General features: G+C 42.5%; 1 protein-coding gene across 1 annotated transcript in view; it reads left to right on the top strand.

Moving 5' to 3' along the window:
* The window catches only part of LOC125483322 (gamma-aminobutyric acid receptor subunit gamma-3), a 548,041-nt gene that overhangs the window by 19,958 nt on the left and 502,662 nt on the right, over window positions 1-25,421 (top strand). The window contains exon 3 of the mRNA XM_048598107.1: window positions 4,405-4,472. Within this exon, the coding sequence (XP_048454064.1) occupies window positions 4,405-4,472 (68 nt within the window). The remainder of the gene's footprint in view (window positions 1-4,404; window positions 4,473-25,421) is intronic.

The raw sequence follows: 25,421 nt of genomic DNA, 5'->3' as shown, positions 1-25,421 counted from the left end.
TCTGATGCTGCTTGGCCTGCTGTGTTCATCCAGCTCTACACCTTGTTGTCTCTGTATATAGCATCACAGTAGCTCAACTATATAGGAGAGGAAGAAGAGCAGCAGTAAAATGGGACTTGGTTAGTTTAACAGACAGCTGTTTGTGGCTGTAGACATGACTCTAATATTGTATTTTTTTTCCCTGATGTTGGGTTCAAGGGTGGCATGGAGCAACTAAAGACATTCTTTTGCAATAAGGCAAACATTCAGAGCTCGTGACTCACATCAGTACGAATAACAGGTGAAGAAAATGGGATGTGGTCTTGAAAGCAGATTTCAGCAAACTGGGAAGGGTACCCAAAAGATAACCTCTATAGTAGGAATCACAGGATTACTTCCAGTCCCACATGCTAGTGAGCAGAGAAGCATATAAATTGAGTGATGGAACGTAAGGCTGCAGGACCGGTACAGGAGGGAGAGCATCAGATTCTTGAGGTTTTGAGACAAATTCTGGGCATCTGAGATCTGTGAAAGATGTATGGCTCATATATTAGTGGACCCAGAACTAAAAACCCCTCAGGGAGATTTGTTACTGCTGATGTGGAGTGTTTAAATTAAAATAGCAGGGGGATTGAAACCTGAGCAGGAGCTCAGAATCAAAAGCAACAAAACTGGTAAAAGGAAGTAGAAAAGCAGAAGGCAACAATACAAGATAGATAAAAGTATAGGCAAGGGTCTAGAATCATTGGAATGTTAAAACAGCAGAATTAAAGACTCTTTTTTACAAGTATTAGCATGCACAAAAAGGTTGATTATTTGAATGCCCAAATTAAGGTGATGGGTATGATTTAATTGCCACTGTTGGAGACATGGTTACATGGTAACCAAGATTTGGAACTGGGTATCCAAGAAAATTTCAGAAGGATAGGCAAAAAGGAAAAGGCGACATGGTATCACTCTCAGTAAGGGAGAGGATCAGTACATGAGTTAAGAGATGATCTCAAGTTGAAGGATCAGGCTGTACAATCAGTCTAATGAAGCTAAAAGACAGCAAGGGACAGCAAACATTGCTGAGAGTTGATTGTCAGCCATAAAACTTGTGTGATATTGTTTGACATGATATGAATCATGTAAGATGGGTATGACTTCAACCCACGCAGCAAATGGATCAATTTAGAACTCAGCAAAAGAGAAACTGATAGAAAGAGAATATGAGTGCAAGTTGGCAAGGAGCATTAAGGAAAGACAACAACATCTTCTTTTGCTATGTAGAAAGGAAAAGATTTAATCGGAGTAATCTGGACTCCTTGCAGATGAGGTCATGATAAGGTGTAACCAGTGGATGTGGTGCATTTGGGTTTTCCCACATAGGAGGTTAGTTAACAAAATGCGACTGCATCAGATTGTGATTAGTATGACTTCAGGACTGGTTGATAGGCAGAAAGCAGAGTATGAATGAATGGGTTGGCAGGCAGGGACGAGTATGGTACCTCAGGGATCGGTGCTTGGGCCTCAGCTGTTTACAATCTGTATCAATTATTTAGTAATGGAGTCCATTTGTAGTATTTCCGTGTTTGCAGATGATACAAAACTTGATAGGAATATGAGTTATGAGCAACATGAAAAAAGGTTTCAAGGTGACTTGAGCTGAGTGAGTGTGCAAGGGCACAGCGATATGAGGTAATGCATCTCAGTAGGAGGAATAAAGTGCAGTGTATAGGTGGATGGACAGGTAGTGTTGAGGAAGCAGGGAGGCTGCAGAGGGACTTGAATGGGTTAGGAGAGAGAAAGCAAAGAACTGACCGATGGAATACAATGTGGGAATGTGTGAGGTTATGCACTTTGGTTGGAGGAATAGAGGCAAAGACTATTTTCTAAATGGGGAAAGAGTTTGGAAATTTGAAGCACAAAGGGGCTGGAGAGTCGTTGTTCAGGATTGTCTTAAGGTTAACATGCAAGTTCACTTGGCAGTTAGGAAGGCAAATGCAATATTGACATTAATTTCAAGAGATCTAGAATAAACAAGAGCAGAGAAGTACTGCTTTGACTGTATGAGTCTCTGATCAGACTGCATTTGGAATATTATGAGCAGTTTTAGGCCCGATATCTAAGGATGCACTGGTGTTGAAGAGAGTTCAGAAGAGGTTTACAAGAATGATCCCAGGAATGAAAAGCTTGTCATATGAGGAGCAGTTGAGGACTCTGTAGTTTATATTCAATGGAATTTAGGAGGATAAGGGGGACTCGATTGAAGCTTACAGAACACTGAGAGGTCTGGATAGAGTGGACTTGAAGAAAATGTTTCCAATAGTCGGAGAGACTAGGACCCAAAGGCACAGCCTCAGAGTGAAGCAACTACCTTTTGGAACTGAGATGAGGAGGAATTTCTTCAGCCAGAGGATGGTTAATCTGCAGAGGTCATTGCTATAGAAGGCTGTGGTGGCCAAGTCATGGAGTGTATTTAAAACAGAGGTAGATAGGTTCTTGATTGGTAACAGGATCAAGGTCATGGGGAGAAGGTAGGACAATGGGTTTGAGAAATATATCAGCCATGATTGAATGGTGGAGCAGACTTGAAGAGCCGAATGACCTAATTCTGCTCCTATGCATTATCGTGTTACAAAAACCGAAAGAATTGCGGATGCTGTAAATCAGAAACAAAAACAAAAATCGCTGGAAAAGCTGAGCAGTTCTGGCAGCATCTGTGGAGAGAGGTCAGAGTTAACTTTTTGGGCTGAGTGACCCTTCCTCAGAACTGAATATAGCTCAGAAAATGTCGATTTATTTGCAGAAGATAGGGTGGGCGGAGGGGGTCAGAAGTAAACGATAGGTGGGATAGAGCCCAAAGAGATAAAGGAAGAGTTAGACAGACAAAGGAGAGAATAACAATCTCACTGCTGTTAAATGGGACTGTTTAGTGTCTAACAATGGGTTGTGTAATATAACAGACTATGTGATCATAAGACAGCCACATTACACTGGCTGAGCGGAATGAGTAGCTGTTAATGGAGACTGTTAGTGACTAACAATGAGTTGTGCGTAATGTGGCTGTCTTATTATCAATGAGTTGTGCGTAATGTGGCTGTCTTATTATCACGTAGACTGCTTTTATACACAACCCATTGTTAGTCACTAACAGTCGCCTTTAACAGCTACTCACCCTCTGAGCGAGATCATTATCCACTCCTTTATCTGTCCAAGTGTTCTTTTCTCTCTTTGGGCTGTGTCTCCACCTATTGTTTACACCTTACTTTCCTCCCCCTATCCTATCACCTGCATGTAAACTGACATTTTCCTAGTTATAATCAGTTCTGAGGAAGGGTCACTCAACCTGAGAGGTTGGCTCTGATTTCTCTCCACAGGTGCTGCCAGACCTGCTGAGCTTTTCTAGCATTTTCCATTTTTGTTATGGTCTTACGGTTGTTAAGTGATGAGAGATTGGGAAGCATTGATGTCCAAAGGGACTTGCGTGTTCATAAGTCACTGAAAGCTGGGTCAGTAGGTGACTACGACAGTACTAAGACCTAGTCTCCTAGTTGGAGCGTCTGAGCCTGTGCTTGCTTGTCCAAATGTCTTTTGTTGTTTAGCTGAGAGGTTTCTGAATGTTCATAAGCCACTCTACAAGCATTAACCACATGCTTCTGGAAGATGCAGACATACCTCTGTCTTCCTTGGACTCCAGAAACTTCTCTTGTAGTAGAGTCAGGGGGCCCCATACCTCATGATTATAAATTAACTCAAAGGCTGAAGTCTAATGTTGGGTGTAATGATGTGCAGGATGAAGGAAACTTTCCAATCATGTGTGTTTACTTTTTTTATTAAGATACTATTTTAAACCAGAGCTTTATCGCTAACAGTGACTCAGTGATAGCATTCTCACAAGTCAGAAGGTGGAGTTTGAGTCCCATCCAGAGCTTCGGGTTCATATTCTGAGCTGACATGGAAGTACTACACAGTCCGAGGTGCTGTTTCTTGGAGAAATTGTTAAACTGATATTTCTGCCTTCTCAAATGGACATTAATGATTGGGTGGTTCAAATGTAAAGAGCAAGATAGTTCTCCAAATTTTCCTGGCCGATATTTGTCCCATATAAATAGAAAAAAAATCATCTGATTGTTTCCTTATTGTTATTTTTGGACCTTGCTGTGTACAAAATATCTGCTGTGCTTCCTATGTTCCAATAGTGACTCAACTCTGAAAATATGTCTTGACAGTAAAACACTAGAGAAAGTCCTGAAGACTTAATAGGTTCTATGTAAATGCAAGAATTTATTCTTATTTAAATTGGAATGCCTTCATTATAACTGTTGTAGGTATGAGTGTAAGAAGGTGTAATTAAGAGAACATAAAATGTGGTGATTAATAAGAATGGCTGCCTGCTTGCTGTTTATTAACATACAATGTTTGTTTCCCCTTATTTAACAGTGAAACCAACTGTTATAGATGTTGATATTTATGTGAACAGTATCGGGCCTGTGTCATCAATTAACATGGTAAGTAAACTTTCCAGCTAAGATATTGTCATCCCAGTTTAATTTGTTGTGTTGAACAAAACAAAATTGCTGTTTTATAGTGGTAATGGTTTGGCTTTTAAAAGTTAACAGAAACAATTTGCATATGTGTTTCAGAATAAACTGCATTTGCCATGACTGATGTGGTCAGATTGACCTATGGTCGGAGGTTGAGATGGTACAACCATCAATTGAATATTACACTCTACCGTTGGATGCTTCTCAAAAATTGAAGCTATGAGAAAAAAAAAACACAAGTTGATGAGTTGGAGATAACACAATGTGGAGGTGGAGGAACACGGCAGGCCAGGCAGCAGAGGAGCAGGAAAGCTGATGTTTCGGGTGGGGACCCTTCTTCCTGCTCCTCTGATGCTGCCCAGCCTGCTGTGTTCCTCCAGCTACACACCTTGTTATCTCTGACTCCAGCATTGGCAGTTCTTACTATCTCTGAATGAGTTGATGGTTTATTTTGTTTGTAAAAATATTGACAATTTGTTTTACCTATGAGTACCAGTGGGACCAAGGTGGATAAGTAAAGCAGGGACACAGATCATTTTTGATCTTATGGAATGGTGTAGAGGTCTTGAGGGGCTGAATGACCTTACCATTCCTTCCACGTGTTCCTTCCGTACTGGAAGCCATTTTGGAGGTGATATCAGCTCCTCACCTGAATTAACATCCGTAAAGACATGCAGGTTGAATTCAATGGTTATGGCATTGGCTCTGGTCAATGGCCAGAAGGCTAGTGGCAACACCAGCACAAGTAGTTCCAGGATCCCCAACAGAATCAAATCTCAATCAGGTATTTGGCAGCCTACACTGTTCCTGTAACTCTGGAGGCAAACATCCCACCTTGGCCAATCTGTCAGAAGGTTGGCAGCTCTTCACTCCCAGCAGCACCACCAGAGGCAGAGTAGCAGGCTGGTGACCAGGAATAGTGCCTGTTTGGTGCAATCTGGCAGGCTCAGGCTGCATCTGGTGGCCAAGGGAGCTCTTTCCTTTACCTTGCTGTTGCTGCTGGTGGGGTCCTCAATGGGGCAAAGGGGATCCAATCGTAAGGAAACAGAGCCGCCCATCCCTTCTCCACACCACACACACTTCAGCTGACCCCATAGGCAGGCCATGACTAAATGGTCTCAACTGATCTAAAGGGTGGGGAGGCTGAACTTGACCTTCCATTTCTCTGACCTAATTGGCAGTCTGGTGAAGTTGGAAAGGTAATGGACTCACCACTCTGTTCCTGTCCACCTGATTGACTTCCCCATGTCTCCTAGCCCACTTCAGTTGGGGGCCTTAAATTCTAGCCATACTCCTGAGGTCAAAGTACACATGGTAGATTAGCTCCTTCATGATACTTGGCTCAATTTATTTCTCTTGACAATGTGATAATTGTTACTGTTTAAACAAAAAGATCAATGGTGGTAAAACAAAGAGCAAAGGGCCACTCAGCTCCTGACCTCATTAAAGCCTGGGTTCAAACATGGACAAAAAACAGCTGAATTCCAGAGGGGAGTTGAGAGTGACAGCCCTTGATATCAAGCCTGCATCCAACTGAGTGTGACATCAAGAAGCCCTGGCAAGACTGGAATCAATGGGTATCAGGGGGAAAACTCTCCGGTGGTCGGAGTCATACCTGACACTTAGGAAGATGATTGTGGTTGTTGGAGGTCAGTTATCTCAGCTCCAGGACATCTCTGCAGGAGTTCCTCAGAGTAGTGTCCTCAGCTCAACCACCTTCGGCTTCTTTATCAATGACCTTCCCTCCATCATAAAAGGTCAGAAGTAGGGATGTTTGCTGATGATTGCACAATGTTCAGCACCATTCCTGACTCCTCAGGTACTGAAGCAGTCTATGTTCAAATGCAACAAGATTTGGACAATATCCAGGCTTGGGCTGACGAGTGGCATGTGACATTCATGCCACACAAATGCTCGGCTATGACCATCAACCACCATTCCTTGACATTCAATAGTGTTACCATCACTGAATACCTGACTATCAACATCCTGGATATTATCATTGACCAGAAACTCAGCTGGACTCACCACATAAACAGTGGCTATAAGAGCAGGCCAGAAGCTTGGAATACTGCGACGTGTAACTCATCTCCTGACTCCTCAAAGCCTGTCCGCCATTCCAAGGCACAAGTCAGGAGTGTAATGGGATACTCCCCACTTGCCTGGATGAATGCAGCCCCAACAACACTCCAGAAGCTTGACACCATCCAGGACAAAGCAGCCCACTTGATTGGCACTGCATCCACAAGCATTCACTCCCTCCACCACCGATGCTCAGTAGCAGCAATGTGTACTAACTACAAGACACACTGCAGAAATTTACCAAAGATCCTCAGACAGCACCTTCCAAGCCCATGACCACTTCCATCTGGAAGGATAAGGGCAGCAGACATATGGGAACACCACCACCTCCAAGTTCCCCTCCAAGCCACTCACCATTCTGACTTGGAAATATGTCGCCGTTCCTTCACTGTCGCTGGGTCAAAATCCTGGAATTCCCTTCCCAATGGCATTATGGGTCAACCCACAGCAGGAGGACTGCAGTGGTTCAAGAGGGCAGCTCACCACCACCTTCTCAAGGACAACGAGGGATGGGCAAGAAATGCTGGCCAGCCAGCGACACCCACATCCCACAAAAGAATAGAAACAAAAATGGATGTTGACATCCAATACAGAAAAGCCGGCTTTTCTTGACAGTGATTTATAAATATAATACTGAATCAGCTGTTCCAGAGAAGATGCATCATTTCAGGGCTTTTGTCTAAGCTACTGCACTGACATCAGTTAGATAGCAAAGCCAGCTTACTGTACAAAAATTGGCTGTTGTGTTTCCTACATTACATCACAGGCTGTCCAGCACTTTGAGACAAAACTGCACAATGAGCTGAATAATTGCAAGTCTTCCATTACCCTGATCCTTACCCAGATGAGACCCTTCCATTTTAACATGAGTGGCAGTGTGGCATCTGTCAGCCTGGCGTTGTAGGGTCCCGGACAGATGTGCGAGTGCATGGGTACACTGCAGACTTTGCCATTAGTTTGTTTGCAATGTGTCTCAACAGCTTCAATTCTTTTCTACCTCTTTAGTAGCAGTCCTATGTGCTGTATATTGGAGACTTTCACCTCCTGTTCGAAATGCTTTTTTAAACAATTGCTATTCAAATCTGTTCATGGACCCAGTATAACCTGAGCAATCAAAACAAAGGTTTAACTGAAACTGTTCCTTAGGTCTCATGGCTGACAATTTAATGTTATTTCAATAAAGCAATATCCTATCTGACTGATAGTATGTTATTTTACTATGTACTGCACGTGTAGACATGTAAAATGGCAAACAAAGACAGAGCCCAGATCAGAGGGTAATCACTCAGTGCATAATACATAGTAATTATTAGGGATAAAGAATAATTGTTATTTTAAAGTGAGCAGGAGGCATTAATCTAATGGAAAGTTTAAATAATGTCTTAAAACATGAGAAGAAAACTCAAATCAAGTTTAACATAAATATTAGGCTGAGAAAAATACTCAGGGATCTCTGTTATATGTATAACAGAAACGGCATCCATCAAGTTTGCAGTATCTGGTATATGTGGCTCCCACTGTCAATTCCCTATTTTTCTTCTCTCTCTCTCTACCAGAGTGCAACAGCATTCTCCGAGTAAGATCAAGTGCAAGTTTATTGAGAAATCAATTACAGTCCGTAATCTGTATTGGTGATATTTGCTAGACACTGTTAATGTTATCAGTGCAATAACGTGTATTTTAAAGGGGAATATATAATACGGTCAACATCAGCTATCCAAGACATATGCTGCAGTCATGTTTTAAACCTTGAATTCTAAATATAATCCCAGGCACTGAAAGCACAGCATGTCAGTTTGAAAGAGAGCGTTCATTCAGTGTCCATTGTGATTGTATGTATTTGGGAAAAAACCCACAAATTAGTCGCAGTTGTGTGGGAGCTTGACTATAGTCAAGTACCAATTCCTTCAAGGGTTCCACCTACTCAACCAAGCTCAAATCCGAATACGTAGATCTGTCCAGCTCCTTTGGGATTGCATTGTGATGACAGCGAAGAAAAAAAAACATCAATGTGGAAGATTCTCGGTCTTGTTTACACAAGTCTGTCAGTTATCTGCTGGAGTGTTTCAAGATTCCTGATCTTGGTGCAGTGAGGCAGGTGAAGGATTTTTCTTGAGACAGCAGGGCAGATCAGCATTCGTAACTGAAATGCAGATTCTTTGTGCCTCTCGACAAATGCACTGTGTTGTAATAAAGCATGGTTGCAACGATGCTGTCCTGCTTCTAGCATATCGAGCTCTGGAACAGAATGCAGTTACTGCCTGTAAAAATAAGAATTGAGTTCATTATCAACTGCTCTGCCAACCTTAGAACAGTTCAGCCTGTGAGCTTGAAGAGCAGATGTTGACATGCCTTTGACACTTGAGGGTTGTTTTTTTGAGGAATGCTTGCCTACAAAGTAATCACTGCAGCCAAAACAGAATTCATTATTCAAAGCATTTCAAGGCATTTTGACAACGTAATAAGGTCATTATCGACAGTAGTATTTTATCTTTTCTTGTACTCAGTTTAAAAAGTGGCTGTTGGGAAACCTGAGACACTTCAGCACATTTAAAGTACGCATTTTAGAAAATGTACAAGACGACTTTAGTAATTTGACATTTTAGGATGGAAGATACCCATTGTGAGATGTATGTCAATGCAAAATGAACTACTTTGCATGATAATGGAAGGGTTTTTTTTAATAACAGAACTTCAGATGGGTAAAAGATGCCATATTCAGAGGGCCACATGGATCAGGAGCTGGAATATTAAATGTCAATAATCACTGAAGGGTTTCTGGCTTCTATTAACATCAACAGTTTTTATTGTCCCATTGAAAAAAAGTGAAGACTTAACTTGACATCCATCTGCCAAATTTTGTCTTCCATAGGCTATCGTTTTCATACCTCCTAGGGGATTATCCATGGTATTGTCTCAGTTATGCAATCTGGGTATCCAGTTGATAAGCCTTAAGGGGAGGAGGGAGCTTAAGTTCTGTAAGGAAATAAGGTGTGAAGGGAAATAAGGATGCAGGTAGGTAACATGAGAGAGCAAAGATCTGGTGAATGAATATAACGTGAGCTTGTTCATTTTGGCAGGAGAATAAAGTAAAACATTATCTGAATGATGAGAGATTGCGGAGTTCTGAGATGCAGAAGGATCTGTGTTCTCTGGCATGAATTGCCAAATGCTAGTATGCAGCTATAGCAAGTAATTAGGAAAGCTAATAGAATGTTATCACTGAGAAATTTAGTACAAAAGTTGAAGATTATGCTTATAGTTATGCAGAGCACTGGTGAGACTATGTCTGGAGTACTGGCACAGTATTGGTCAACTTATTTTAGAAGTGATGTAAATGGATTGGAAGCAGGTCAATGAATGTCTACCAGACTAATACCTGGAATGGGCTGGTCCTCTTTCGAGGCAAGGGTGGAAAAGATTTGGATCTGCTAAGCTTTAGACCAGTATGTGATGATTTGATTGAAACAAAATCCTCAGTGATCTTGATAGGTTTAACATGGAGAGGATTTTTTTGGAAAGAACCTAGAATTAGGGCGCATTGTTTAAAATAAGGAATTGCACAGTTAAAAGCAGAAGTGAAATGATTTGTTTTCTCTCGGGTTTGAATCTTCGAACCTCTTCCTGAAAATATCATTGAAGGAAAGTCCTTGAACATTTTTAAAGCAGAGGTAAATAGATTTTTGTTAAATAGGTAATGACCTAGTGATATTATTTCTGGATTATTAATCCAGAAACTCAGCTAATGCCAGGCTCACATCCTGCCATGACAAATGGTGGAATTTGAATTCAACAAGTATGTCTGGAATTAAGGGTCTAATGATGCCCATGAACCCCAGCTGGTTCACTAATGTCCTTCAGGGAAGGAAATGTACTGTCTTTACCTGTTCTGGCCTACATGTGACTCCACCGCCACAGCAATGCTGTTAACTCCTAACTGCCCTCTGGGCAAATAGAGATGATGAGGTTGGTTGGCTCGCCGAGCTGGTTTGTTGTTCCGCTGACGTTTCGTTACCCTGCTGGGTAACATCAGTGCAGCTACCCAGCAGGGTAATGAAATGTCTGCGGAACAACAAACCAGCTCGGTAAGCCAACCAACCTCAACACCTACAACCCGAGCTACAAATCTACTCCAAAACCTTAAATAGAAATGAGCAATAACTGCTGGTCTAGCCAGAACACTCACATCCTGAGAGTGAATTAAAAAAGGTGAAAAAGATAATGAGCACATATGTGGATTTGAGGTGACAGTCAAATCAGCCATGATAGCAAGTGGCAGAATAAACTGAGGGGCTGAATAGCCTACTCCTTGTTCATATCTAAGTGTTAACCTGTAACCAAAAACATGGTTCCTTGGAGAATGATATGAGACTTGTTAATGTTATGGTAGTCTGATGCACTCTGAAATGTTTATTATTTCTTCGCTTGGAGCAGAGTGTTTATTGGAGTTATCAGGCAGCTGTCCAGTTATCCCTCAGTTAAGTGAGCAGATCTGAATCTCTGGAACTCCAGAGAACAGCCCCAAAGCTTAAAATAAAACATTAAGTCTTGAACGTGGTGTTGTGGACCACCAGATAAGTGGGCTCAGACCAAGCAGCTGTCCCAGTATGTGCATAATCAGAACTAACCAGCAGCTGGCTCCCTCTCCCATGTTTACAGTCACATTGACATGTCAGGTTTTCATTTCCTACCTCTGTTTCTGCAGTCCCCAGTAGCAGAGACCATTACTGCAGACAGGCTTTCATCTGAAAAGTATTTGGAGAATTTCCGCACTTAAAATTTTGAGTCTTTGTTTTTTAAACAGTTGGTGGTAGCTAAGGAAGTCTTTTAGCGCAATGCACTGTATGGCTGTGTAGATTTGATTAGTTCTGTGTTTCATGCAAGTCATTCAAAGCTCTATAGCCTGTCATGTTACACAGCAACTCCTGTGAGCTGTTGTGCTCATTGACCGACATTGGTTCCTGGTCAAGCATTATCCTGATTTTCATTCTTGTATCAGGGGTATTGTTCCAGATTTTGCCAACTTCCCAATTAGCTATTGATTTTCATTGTGCGGGCGAGAGGGCCAATGAGAGGCACACACATGGACAGAGACACAGAAACCCATCTTTTAGGTGGAGATTATTGATCTGTGGCATGTTGAGATGCTATTGCGATCCCTCTTCTCTATCACCCCAGTGTGAAGCTGCTGAAATGTATCAGCTGTCTGTGAGGCTGCAGGCAGTCCCGGCTCCCTGCCACAATGATGGACTGATAACTGTGGCCACCTCTTTCCCCACGGATACAGAAAGTGGCCCCACTTGGAGCAGCCAGTGTCCCAAGTGCCTGCCTTAGCAGCACCCACCTCTGAGAAGATCACAATTAATACACTAAACCACAGTCACTTCCTAGTTCCTTTTCTAGAATCCAAACAGCCGTCAGGACCTGATAGCGAGTTCAATAATTAAGGCCTGAGCACCTTCTCCCATGTGTTTTACCCACCCCCACGTCCCAGATCCTGTCATGACATGGGTTGGCTGACCTGAAAGCAACCTATTTTCACCTACTCAGTCCCCATTATCACCGGTCTAGTTTTTCTTCCCTGGCTTACCATCAACAATCCGTTTGTCTGCCCATTATTTTCCTCTCTCTCTGGGCTCCATCTCCACATATCTGGTCACTTCTTTCCCCCCCACCAATACCCTTGTCATTAAGAAAAATATCACTTTTTCCTAGATGTTACTTGTTCTGAAGAAGGCTCACTGGACGCAAAACATTAACTCTGCTTTATTTCCATAGATGCTGAGTTTCTCCAACAGTTTGTTTTTGTTTCAGATTTCCAACATCTGCAGTTCTGTGTTTCAGGTCACTATATTGTTACTAAGACCATTGGGAGACAGATGACATATTCCTCCCTTCAAGACCCACAGGTGTTCTCCTAATTTCCCCACCAAAAACTTTGGGATATCATCAGATCACTGGAGCTTGATGCAGTCCCCAGTAATAACCCTTTCAGACCCCTTATTTTAACAAAGATAGAGAAAGAATTGAGTGTGATTTCAGAATAATTGTAAGTAAAATGCCCAATCATGAACTTGCTTTTCCATTGTTTTCTTAAGACAGTTAACACTGACATTTGTTTGTAGAGTGTTGGAAGTAGCTACACATTTCCTTTAGAAAAGCATTATATATCATTGAACACTTTATTTTTAAGGTGTATTACTTAATTTTATTATAGCACTTTAACATTCCTTTGTATGCTAAGGTTAGCAATTGCAGCTTTATTTGTTGTGTTTACAGCTTAGTTCAGGTGCCCAGCTGTCACCTTAGTTTCATGTGATTTTGTGATCTGGCTGCAATGTTACATAAGACTTCTCCAAAGAAGCCCAAAGCCTGACAGTTACATAGCTTAAGGCACCATTTACATTCAATCACCAGGTGTAGAAATTTGTAAGTGTTGCTAGTTTTGTACAAGTGCAGCATGGGAAACCATTACTGTGACCAATATTTGGCTATTCTGTCACCCAATGAGTTGCTAGCACCGACTATGTTTCCTTAGACAGCCTGACTGTGAAGGGGAGGTCAGATTTTGAGGTCAGTGTCATTGCACAGGGGGAAGACACTTGTGTAAGTTCAGGGAGGAGTGTGGGAGTGGCAAGGATGACTGCAGTCTTCTGGAGCCACCCCCCAGCCAGTCTCCAACCTCCCTTTCCTCTTCAAACCTTTTGAAAGTGTTGTTTGTTATACTAGGGAGTTATTACCTGAAAGACATGACACAACGTGCTCTGGGCCTCAGGTTATAAACAATGTTCCTGGGGGCAGCTAATTAGTATTCCGTTGGTTCTGTGCTTGTTACCAATTCTGTGAATGTTTTAGTAGCTGTAATATGAACCTGCACTCAAATTTAGCCTAAGATTAATCTTGGTGTAACACAACTACCTATTAATTAATTTGTAACAAACCCATTTGACTGACATCAAGATTGAGCCTATCTTCTGCCTAAGATACCATTTGGATATCAATGCCTACATGGTATCAATAACCTCGATGGATACCAGCAAGGATTGGAGAATCTACCCAGAATGATATCCCAGATCATATCCAACATTGTAAAAAAAAACATGACAGCAGTGAGGACTTTTCCAATTAGAACCTAGTTCTCTTCTGCATCCATGTCCAACAATCCCAGAATTCAATATTTGAACCCACTAAAAAGACTTGACCCGGCCACTGTTTCAAAATAGATAAAAACACTAGTTGCATCCTGGACAAAGGTAAACAATCCATTGTCAAAGAGGTCAGCACTGTTCAGTGGCGCATGCAAAGGACTACCCTACTCTTAATAGAAACTCAGACAATGCTGGAGAAGCTCAGCAGCTCTGGGAGCATCTGTGAAGAGAGAAGCAAAGTTAACACATCAAGTCTGATTTGACTTTTTTTTCATAGTTTGTATGGGAACACCACGTGCAAGTTCCCCTCCAGGCCACAATTTTGACTTGGGAGTCTCCCATTGCTTCTTCACTGTCACTGGGTCAAAACCCTAAAACTCCTTCCCTACCACAAGACATACAAGAGTTCAAAAAAAAAGCTCACTAGCACCTTGTCAATCACAATTAGGGAAGATCAATAAATGCTGGTCTAGCCAGCAAGACTCATACCACGAATAAAAAATATTGGTATGACTGAAGCCATTGTCTTTGGCCCCCACCAGCAATCTATTTTCTAAAAAACAAAAAGAACTGTAGATGCTGTAAATCAGAAACAAAATGCACAAGTTGCTAGAAAAGCTCAGCAGGTCTGGCAGCATCTGTGAAGAGAAATCAGCGTTAACGTTTCAGGTCTAATGATGAAGATTTACCAGAGCTGAAACATTAACGCTGATTTCTCTTCACAGATGCTGTCAGATCTGCTGAACTCTATTTTCTTACTGCCAACTTCATTATTCTGTCTGAGAAGGAACCAAATTCTTAGCAATTTTGGTTTTATATTTGAGTGCAAGATGTGCTTCTAATCACCTCCTCATCCTAACTAAGATTGCCTTTTCTTGTGTTTTTAATCACAATTTCTTTTGGGGAGCCCAAAACAAAATAGTGAAATTGATCAAACAGACCCCAGATGGAGGAATTACCACACATCTTATTCTTTTATATCTTGCACTTTGACACACTTGGAATCAGTGCAAGCTAAAAGTGAAATAACAGACAGACAAACAGCAATGAAAGATAAATACACTAAATATTTGATGCTGTAAAAGGTACTTAACCATAAGCATTCCTCTTCTACAGGCACAGCATTACATAGCTGCACAGTTCCACAACATGCAGTTCTTTATTCATTTAGGGTGCATCACAGGTCCTCTGATAAAAGCTTTGAGCTCCAGGCTTTATGGGTATGATTATTATAAGTAAGGCCCATTACTTACACCTTTCTACTCTGTCAACAACAGTCCTAATGGTGTAGCTCTCCAGAGCTCCTTTGGAACCATCCAGCCAATTATACACATTTGGTTACTGCTGAGTAAACACCCAGCTCTTTAGCATCTGAGTTTTTTTTTAAAAAACACAGTTTTCTAGGAATTAGACTTATTTTTAAAAACAAAAGTCAGCTCACACTTACCCTCAATGAGCTCCTGACTCCTTTTCTATCAAAGGAATCTTTCTGAATATGACTTGCTTCTTCTCCTCCAATGAATGACATAGCTCCTGGAGAATTATGGGAAGTCACTGGGAGCCCCCAGCCCCCAGCCCCCCGCCCCCCCCCCCCCCCCCCCCGCCCCCCCCGATTAACAGCTCCAATCAGGGAACCCGTATTTTATAAGATCCAACTGGCTGACCTTGTGCCAATCACTACACTGGAGTGGAACCTTCTCCTGGGGAACACACCCATTCATGACTGTATGACTCTCAAAGAAAGATGGAGGGAGGTACATGGTTTTTTTTCAGTCTGCTTTGTATCGGAAACAGAAGTTCTGACGTAGATCAGAAGATTTTAACTATTGTCTAAAGGTGGCTGAATTCACTTCAATGGGTCTCTCTTTCCACATCAACAGGATCACCTGGGCATGTTTCTGAAAACAAGAATCAACGTGTTCAGAGATGTTACCTCTGGAGCAAGTGGGACTTGAATTCAGGTCTGCACCACAAGATCCTCTTCACAGGATCACTGAAGGACGTAAGGCCCATAAGGCCATAAGGTATAGGAGCTGAATTAGCCATTTGGCCAATTGAGTCTGCTCCACCATTCATTCATGGTTGATATGTTTCTCAATCTTCTTTTCCTGCCTTCTCCCCATAACCCTTGATTCCTTTACAAATCAAGAACATATCTATTTCTGTCTTAAATAAACTCACTGACTTGGCCTCCACAGATTAACCACCATCTGGCTGAAGAAATTCCTCCTCATCTCAGTTCCAAAGGGTCGTCCTTCACCCTGAGGTTGTGCCCTCTGGTTCTAGTCTCTCCTACTAGTAGAAACACCTCCACATCCACCGTATCCAGGCCTGTCTGTATTCTGTAAGTTTCATTGAGATTCCCCCTCATTCTTCTAAACTCTGAGTACAGATGTAGAGTCCATTATTGCTCCTGATGTGACAAACCCTTCATACCGGGATCATTCTTATAAACCTCCTTTGAACCCGCTCCAAAGCCAGTACATCATTCCTTGGATACGGGGCCCAAAACTGCCCACAATATTTTAAATGTGGTCTGACCAGAGCACTATACAGCCTTATCAGTACATCTCTGCTCTTGTATTCTAGCTCTCTTAAAATGAATGCTAACGTTGCATTTGTCTTCCTAACTGCTCGCTGAACCTGTATGTCAAGCTTAAGAGAATCGTGAACTAGGACTCATAAGTCCCTTTGTGCTTCAGATTTCTGAAGCCTTCCCTATTGGAAAATAGTTGGTGCCCCTACTCTTCCTGCCATAGTGCATAAACTTACATCTTCTCACGTTTTATTCCATCTGCCAATGCTTTGCCCACTCTCCTAGCCCATCCAAGCCCTTCTGCAGCCTCCCTCCTTCCTCAACACTACCTGCCCTTCACTTATCTTTGTGTCATCTGCAAATTTAGCAACAATACCCTCAGTTCTTTCATCTGGATTGTTAATGTGTTATGTGAATAGTTGTGGTCCAACTCAGACCCTGTGGAACTCCACTAGTCACTGGCTTCCATCCTGAAAAGACACATTTATCCCCACTCTCTGCTTTCTGCCAGTTGGCCAGTGCTCTATTCATGCCAATACCTTGCTCCCAACATCATGGGCTATTATTTGTCATGTATGATTTCCCCTTAATGAAGCCATGTTGACAGTCCTATTTACCACGCACTTCCAAGTATTCCTCAATCTTATCCTTAACAATGGACACTGAGATCTTACCAATAACTGAGGCCAGGCTAACCAATCTATAGCTTCCAGTCATCTGCCTCCCTCCTTAAACAGGGGTATTACATCATCAACTTTTCAGTCCTCTGGGACTCTCCCTGACTCCAGTGATTCCTGAAAGATCACTACCAATGCCTCCACAATCTCCTCAGCTATCTCCTTCAGAACTGTGGGAAGTAGTCCATCTGGTCCGGGTGACTTACTTGCCTTCAGACCATTCTGTTCCTCAGCACCTTCTCCTTACTGATGGCCACTACACTCACCTCTGCCCCCAACTGTCTTGAAGTTCTGGTGTGCTGCTGGTGTCTTCCACTGTAAAAATTGATGCAATATACCTACTCAGTTCCTTTGCCAATTTTGATTTCCCCATTACTAATTCTGTAGCTTCATTTTCCAGTGGTCCAATGTTCACTCATGCCCCTCTCATCTACCTTTTATTCATCGAAATAAACTCTCCGAGTTTACCTTCATATTTTATCTTCTTCTCCCTGTGCGATGAGAAGTGCCTTTTAGAGGGAGTTATTCTTCCCTGTTTGTCTTGAAGAGGGCTGTTGTAAATCTGGTGATGAGGTGTCTGCTGTATGGAAAGCAGAGAAAACAGCTTTGGCTTTTTGAAAATGAGAACAAAGAAACATGAGTGGGTTGAGTCAGGCTCATACAGACGCAGGGATTCAGTTTTTGCTTTCAGTTGTTAAAGTTGGGGTTTTGGGGTTGAAGCTGCTAGATACAACTCTCTCTCTCTGCTGTTACAAAAAAGATTGAGTTCTGTCTCAGCTGCTAGATCACTCTTTTAGGTTTTCTTTCCTCCTGGACTAGAGGAAACAGCAAATGAGGGAAATCTGTTCTGCTGAATTTGCCTTTGCCAAGGGTGTGTATATGCGATGCTGCTAGATTGGAACAGCTGATCAGCAGTGGTTAAAGTATATATTATTTAGTTATGTATTTTGATTGAATTAAGGTTATGCCTTTTTGTTTGTTTGTATTTTAACTGTGGTGTAAGAATAAAATGTGTTTTGCTTAAAACCTAATAGTTTGACCAATCAATCACAGTTGGACCACAGCAACTTACACTTGCCTCTAAATAGCTAAAATTTAGGGTTTGGCTACCTCCTTGATATGTTTTGAAGGGGTTTGATCTGGTCCATAACACCTATTATTACTTTTCTATTTATTCTCTGCTGGTTTTTAAAGGCTTCCCAATTCTCTGGCTCCCCACTAATCTTCAAGACATTGTATGATTTTTCTTTTATTTTTATGCTGTCTCAGACTTTTCTTGTCAGCCATGTTGCCTTGTCCTCCCTTTAGTATGTTTCTTCTTCTTCTGCTGTGCCTCCCAAATTACCCCACATTGCTGCTCTACCGTCTTCCCTGCTAGGCTCTCCTTCCAATCAGCTCTGGCCAACTCTTCCTTGATATATTTGCAGTTATCTTTACTCAATTGTAATGCCATTACATCTGATTCCAGCTTCTCCCTCTAAAACTGCAGGGTGAGTTCTATCATATTATGGTCACTACTCCCTAGAGGTTCCTTCACCTTAAGCTCCATAATCATGTCTGCCTCATTGCACATCACCTGTTCCCTAGTGGGCTCGACCACACGCTACTGCAAAACAACCATCTTGTAGACATTCCACAAACTTCTTTTTTTAAGATCTGCTCCCAATCTGATTTTCCCAGTCCACCTACATATTAAAGTCCCCCATGAGCGAAATGAGTAAGTCTGCAATGAGTGAAAATCTACTTGCTAGGTAATATGTGCACCTTGGTGATTTTTAGAGTTAATTGAATCAAGTTTTTAATTACATAGCTGGTAAGTGGCGTAAATGTGTTTAAAAATACTTGACCAAATGCCTTTCTTCTTTGAAGTAATCTAAGAAAAGTGAGTGAAAAACAGCCTTGTATTAAAATATTAATTAGGATTGAGCAAAATGTATTCCGATGACTAGCTGGCACTATTGATTCCATTTTCGAGGAAACTATGCCCCAGTATTTCAGAAAGGGAGGCATAGGAAGGCAAAGAGCTGACCGTTTTCTCTGCCTGTTCCAAATGTTGTATGTGTCTCATGATCATTTTCAATCAAGAGTCAGATTTGCTTCTCTGCTAAAAAGAAACTTTGTGTGAAATTCTCTGCACTGAAGCTTACCAGAAGTTGGCTAGATGTCTTTTTTATTATGTCCCAGAGGGTTTCTCTTCATCACACATGCCAAGCCTCCTTGGGTGATTGTCCCAAACTCACCTCATTAGCCATGCACTGTGCCCATATGGCACCAGTTTACCTTATTCTCTGACTCGACATAGGCAGAAGTGCCTGCCACTGCAAGGGAGCCCTCTGGCCCCAGTGTCATATTTAAAAGGAAGTTGTGCACCAGTTGAAACACTGTAAACCCTTCATGACTCCTGTGAATTGACCTGAACATGGCAGATGAGGGTAAATTGGTGTCCAGCTTTGCAGGCAGGAAGTCCTGGTGGATCAGGTGTTGCAGAGGTAGACCGTGCTCTTATCTCAGAGCCAGCACAGCAGGGCACAACACCAAGGTCGACCAGCTTGGTCCAAGGTTGCCATCCATTTCAGTGCAGTCTCACCTGTTCAGCACTGTGGGAAGATGATCCATGACCTTCTTCACTTCACCAGGGTAAGGGCCATCATCTTTTCTCTGTTATTTCACACCCTGTTTCTGCTGTGTGCCCACCTCCCACCAAGGCTCACGCTGTACCACTCTCACTGTTGCAGGCAGCATCTTCCTTCACTTGTTCTTACGCACCCAAACCTCTCCAGAATGCCAAAGCTCTGTGTTGCTTACTCACTCACTCACTCGCTCACTTCAGTCACTCGGGACATGTCACCATCTTTCCCTCACCTGCCCCAGCAGTAACAGTAGTACCAGCCGCTTTCATCTCACTCAGTCCCTCCCTTCCTGTCATCTCAGGAGAAAACAGCCCATATTGGGATTGAAAGATTCAGGATGGGTGGTAGGTAGACAGGCATTCGGCTCCTTTCTCTATCTGAAGAGAGGATCCTGGCTCTCACTGGCAGGTACCAGGGTCAATCCTGTTGAGATACCAAAACCACCATGTCCAGGCAACCAAGTAAGAAACATCATCCATTGCTGTGCTAGTTAGCTACCCTGCTGTGAATGTATTCTTTATATGTCAGAACTTTGTTCCTTGTTTGCAACAGATTCTCTCTGTTGTCACTTGTGGGTAGTAGCATCGTTAGCATGGTCTATCCAGCCAAAAAGGGCAGCCCTGCAAGACACACCCTCCTCCACTTCTGAGAAAGAGAGCATGAATGTCTCAGAGGAAGCACCAGCAATTCTACTTCCTGCACCCTCCCCTACCAGCTCAGATACTGACTTCTCAGAGGGTATTTTAACAGGCTTAGCATTGGCAGTAATAACTGCTGAGCACATCACAGACACATTTCTATAGCCAGCTGAGGAAGAAATGCCCAGATCGCTGGCACATGGAGGACTGCCAGATGCTGTTACTTTGCTCAGCCCCAGGCAGGAGAGAGCCCCATAGTGTTCTCCATTTGTGTCTTCACTGAAATGCAGAAGCAGCCCCAAGAGCAGCAGCTAAATTTGTCCTGACACAAAGGCTGCAGAACTGCAGCAACTTTATTGCTGGCGTGTGAGCCAGGACCAGAACTCTCAGGGTCTGCTGATGATTGTGTAGACCTGCACTCCATCACTCCATTTGGCGCTGAGCTGGGGGTCAGTTATTTTAGTTGGCTGGCTGGCTGGTTTGCGATGTGGAGTGATGCCAACAGCTTGGGTTTAATTCCTTCACCAGCTGAGGTCACCATGTGTTGATGTGCAAAGGATGATTCCTCTTGTGGGAGAATCTGGATCTTGAGGTTCTACTTTAAAACTAAAGCATTGCCCATTTGAAATAGAGGTGAGGAAACTTCTTTTTTCTGAGTGTTGAGTCTTTGGAATCCTCTTCCACAAAAGGCAATGGTTACAGAACCTTTACTCTTATTTTTTTAAAGGCAGAGACAGATAGAGAGAGGGGAGAGGAAGATACTTGATGACCAAGGAGATGAAAGATTATCGGGATGTGTAGAGTTGAAGTTAAAGTCAGGTCAGCCACAATCTATGGAATGGCACAGTAGCCTTGAAGGCCCAAGTGGCTGACTCTTGTTCCTTGTTCATATGTTCGCATCTACAAGACGCACTATAGCAACTTGCCAAGGCTCACTCAACAACACCTTTTAAACCCAACGACCCCAATGTCCTATAAGGACAAGAGCAGCAGATACTTAGGAACACCATTACCTGAAAGCTCCCTTCAAGTCTCACACCATTCTGACTTGGAATGATATTGCTGCTCCTTAAATGTCGCTGGGTCAGAACCTTGGAATTTCCTTCTGAATTGCACTGTGGGTGTACCTGCACCAGTTGAACTGTGATGGTTCAAAAAGGCAGCTCATCACCGTCATCCCAAGAGCAATTACGGATGGGCAACAAAAATTGATCTTGCCAGCAACATTCAGAGCACAGAACGAGTACACCTATGAAGTAGTTACAACATTAAAATAAAATCTCCAATTAACTATGTGCACTGACAGGTTGCAGGAGAGTCCAGGTAGAGTGTAACAAGAGCTTTTGCAATTGAAGAAACGGTAATGCTGATATTCTGAGCTTGTACGAAAGGAAAGGGGAACATTGTAAACTGCTTTTTCTCTTTCTCCTTTCAACTTTTTGCTCTGATCATCCCAGTTGCTTCTGCAAGCAGCATCGTGCAACTGCAAAAGAAAAGTTGGACAATGGCAATCTCAAGGTGTAATCAGACAGTAGGTTCAGCCAATTAATCTTAACTGATAAGGACTAACTGAATGTTGTGGCAATTTAATGGGAAAAGAGCCTGTGAAAAGCAGAGAAGGCTGAATGAAGAATGTTATTTCTACCAAGAATTCAAACTAGCTGCTCTGAATATAATGATTACATTGATTGCTGGGATCTTCTTTGCCCAGAAAATGTAACAGGTCAACACTCTGTTTCAGATTGAAAGAAAGCTCAGCATTCAAGAGAATCATAGAATGCCTACAGGGCAGAAGAAGGCTGTTTAGCCCATCATGTCTATGTTTTTTTTCTCTGTGAGGATAACTCTGCTAATCTCACTCTTCTACCTTACCCCACACATCAACGTAAGGTAAGTGGAACAGGAAAATGCAGAGTGGATACAGAAGGAATGGTTCTTCTCCCTTTTGTGCAGTTGTCAAAAAATTAACTTTCGTGATTTCAGTAAGGTTTGGTTTTTGCCAAAACTCTACCTTACCCCCTCAATTATCCTTAAAACTGAATCTGTCAGCGCTAAGGAAATGTCTGTATTTGCACTTAAATGTATTTATGTTGATCCCATCTTTCTCTTTCAGTGGCCTTAAGCTGATTTTCCTCTCTGGTTAAGTGTGTTGTTCATTCGTATCAAAAGATCCAATAAAATAGAAGTGAAAATCAACCATATTTAAAGAGTCCAGCATTTATGCAGGTATTGCAAATGCAGTACATCACCTGAGTGCTCCTTATTTATGAGTGCCTTAGTATTAGCAGGATCTTTTTGATAGCCAAACTCAATTCAGCATTGACCAGTGGCTAATAAACACATATTTCTGTTGCAGTCTGTCAGAAACTGGAAATGTTTTACAGTGCCAGACCCCTCGTCCCCTGACAAATTGGTGAGGAGGCTGGAGTCAGTTTTGACTGCAATTACGTAAGACAGCCTGTGTCATAATTATCCTATTCTGAAATCAATGGTAATAAAAATCAGGAGACATATAAAGCAGGTTGGGTATTATACTATTACCACCTTAAAATTTTTCAAAAAGAAAACAGAATTGAAACCACTGGGTATCATTTATTTTACTTAGCAAATGCCAAACTTCAAAGCCAGGTGATAGACTCCTCATTTACTAAGTTTGAGGTGATTAATCTGTCCCTTAGTCCATACAGGAGGCACTCCAGCATCTTTTGCCTCCAAGACACACACATCTAAACTGTATCTAAAACCGAGTCTCCTAAAGGAATGCAAGGAGTGTGTTGATCTTGGGATTGGGAGTGGAAGAAGAGGGAGTGCAGAATCATCTCAATCTTCAAAGCTCGGGAACAATGTGCTGACTCATTGAAGGAAGACCTTTTCCAGTGGTGGATGAAGAGAAACGAGTGAGCTTTTTAAGGCTGCTCTTTCTTTCCCCTTTATTCATTCCCAGGATGCGGGCATCACTAGCTATTGCCCATGTCTAATTGCCTAGAGGGCAGTTAGAAGTCAGCCATGTTGCTGGAGTAACATGTAGGCCAGACCAGGTAAGGATAGTAGTTTGCTTTGCTAAAGGGCATCAGTGAACCAGATGGGTTTTTCCAACAACTGACATTGGATTCATGGTTATCACGAAACTCTTAATTGCAGATTTAATTTTTTTTTACTGAATTGAAATTCCACCATCTACCATGGCAGGATTCAAAACCAGGCCCCCAGAACATTACCTAAATCTCTGGATTAACAGTCCAGTGACTATACCACTTGGCCAGCACCTCTCCTGACTGGTGCCAAGCATAGAATCAATTACAACCCACAGCAGTTTAAAGGTGTGCAGTGGTAGTGTCCCTCTCTCTAAGACAGGAGGCCTGAGTTCAAGTCCCACTTGCTCCAGAAGTACGTACTAACGTCTCTGAACAGGTTGCTTTGGAAAATATCTAATCTCAGCTGAAGAGTATGAGAGGGAAGGCTCAAGCCTGATGATGATGACGGTTTAGCAATTTTTGGCCATTTCTCCTTGGAAACATTGAAACAAAGAAGATAGGAGCAGGAGGAGGCCATTCAGCCCTTTGAGCCTGCTTGGCCATTCTTCACGATTACGGCTGATTGTCCAACTCAATAGCCTAATCCTGCTTTCTCCCCATAACCTTTGATCCCATTCGCCCCGAGTACTATATCTAGTTGCCACATGAATACGTTCAATGTTTTGGCATCAACTACTTCCTGTGGTAATGAATTCCACAGGCTCACCATTCTTTGGGTGAAGAAATGTCTCCTCATCTCCGTCCGAAATGGTCTACCCTGAATCTTTACACTGTGATCCCTAGTTCTGAACACATCCACCATCGGGAACATCCTCTCTGCATCTACCCTGTCCAGTCCTGTTAGAATTTTATAAGTCTCTATAAGATTTCCCCTCATTCATCTGAACTCCAGCGAAAACAACCCCAATGTAGTCAATCTCTCCTCGTATGTCAGACCCGCCATCCCCAGAATCAGTCTGGAAAACCTTCACTGCACTCCCTCGAGAGCAAGAGCATCCTTCCTCAGATAAGGAGACCAAAACTGCACACAATATTGCAGGTGTGGTCTCACCAAGGCCCTGTACAACTGCAACCACTGCAGCAACACATCTCTGTTCCTGTACTCGAAACCTCTCACCACATGAAACCACATTTTGCCCAAACAGTTTGCCTTGTACACAACTGGACAATTTGTAAGAATACCAATTTAAGGGCAAAACCAATTTTTATTCAGGACCGTTGGAGAATGGTGATTGTTTGGCTGGTCAACTCAGATTGGTAGAGGCATTGACATACAGAAAGCACCAGTTAATGATGATTGACAGTTAATTGTCATCTCTGTTAAAATTTTAAACCAGGCAGGTTGACTCTTATTGGTCAAGACAGTGCCCTGAGAAATGAAACTGTAAATTGTTGCCACATACTTTGTTGAGTTTGAAACAGGCACTGCACTGAAAATGTGAAAATGAAAATCCAGAGATTTAGGTAATGTTCTGGGGGCCTGGTTTCGAATCCCGCCATGGTAGATGGTGGAATTTGAATTCAGTAAATGTTCACTGAAAAATGTTCTTTCTGTCAGCAAGGGACAGAACCTATGTATTAAGATCTGTAGTTTTTTGTGCACACAATTGTGCCACACTGTAAGCCCAACTGACAATCCAAAATTAGTTGTCAGTGGAATTTCTTTCGTACTCAGGATTATTCAGCAGAGTCAGTTCTAATGTTGGACACTATGTTGCGAGTTTTGTCTTGTTACTAAGCGCTTGCGACACATGTTCCCACTCACAGGATGCTACTGTCAGGCCACAAAGATATCCTGCCTATCAAAAATGTGATATATAAATTTTAGTGCTGGTGTGAATCATAGAATCCCTACAGTGTGGAAACAGGTCCTTTGGCCCAAAAGTCCACACTGACACTTGGAGCATCCGGCCCAGATCCATCCCCCTATAACCCACCTAAGATACACATCCCTGGACACTATGGGGCAATTTAGCATGGCCAGTCCACCTAACCTGTACATCTTTGGACTGTGGGAGGAAACCAGAGCACCTGGAGGAAACCCATGCAGACAGAGGGAGAATGTGCAAACACCACACACATAGTCACCTGAGAGTGGAATTGAACCTCGGCCCCTGGTGCTATAAGGCAGCAGTGCTAACCACTGTGCTGACCCATGTATTCTGTG

Source organism: Rhincodon typus, chromosome 6 (genome assembly GCF_021869965.1).
Source record: "Rhincodon typus isolate 14 chromosome 6, sRhiTyp1.1, whole genome shotgun sequence".
Taxonomy (NCBI): domain Eukaryota; kingdom Metazoa; phylum Chordata; class Chondrichthyes; order Orectolobiformes; family Rhincodontidae; genus Rhincodon; species Rhincodon typus.
The sequence above is the reverse complement of the archived record's forward strand: the minus strand, read 5'-3'. Positions and strand labels throughout refer to the sequence as shown.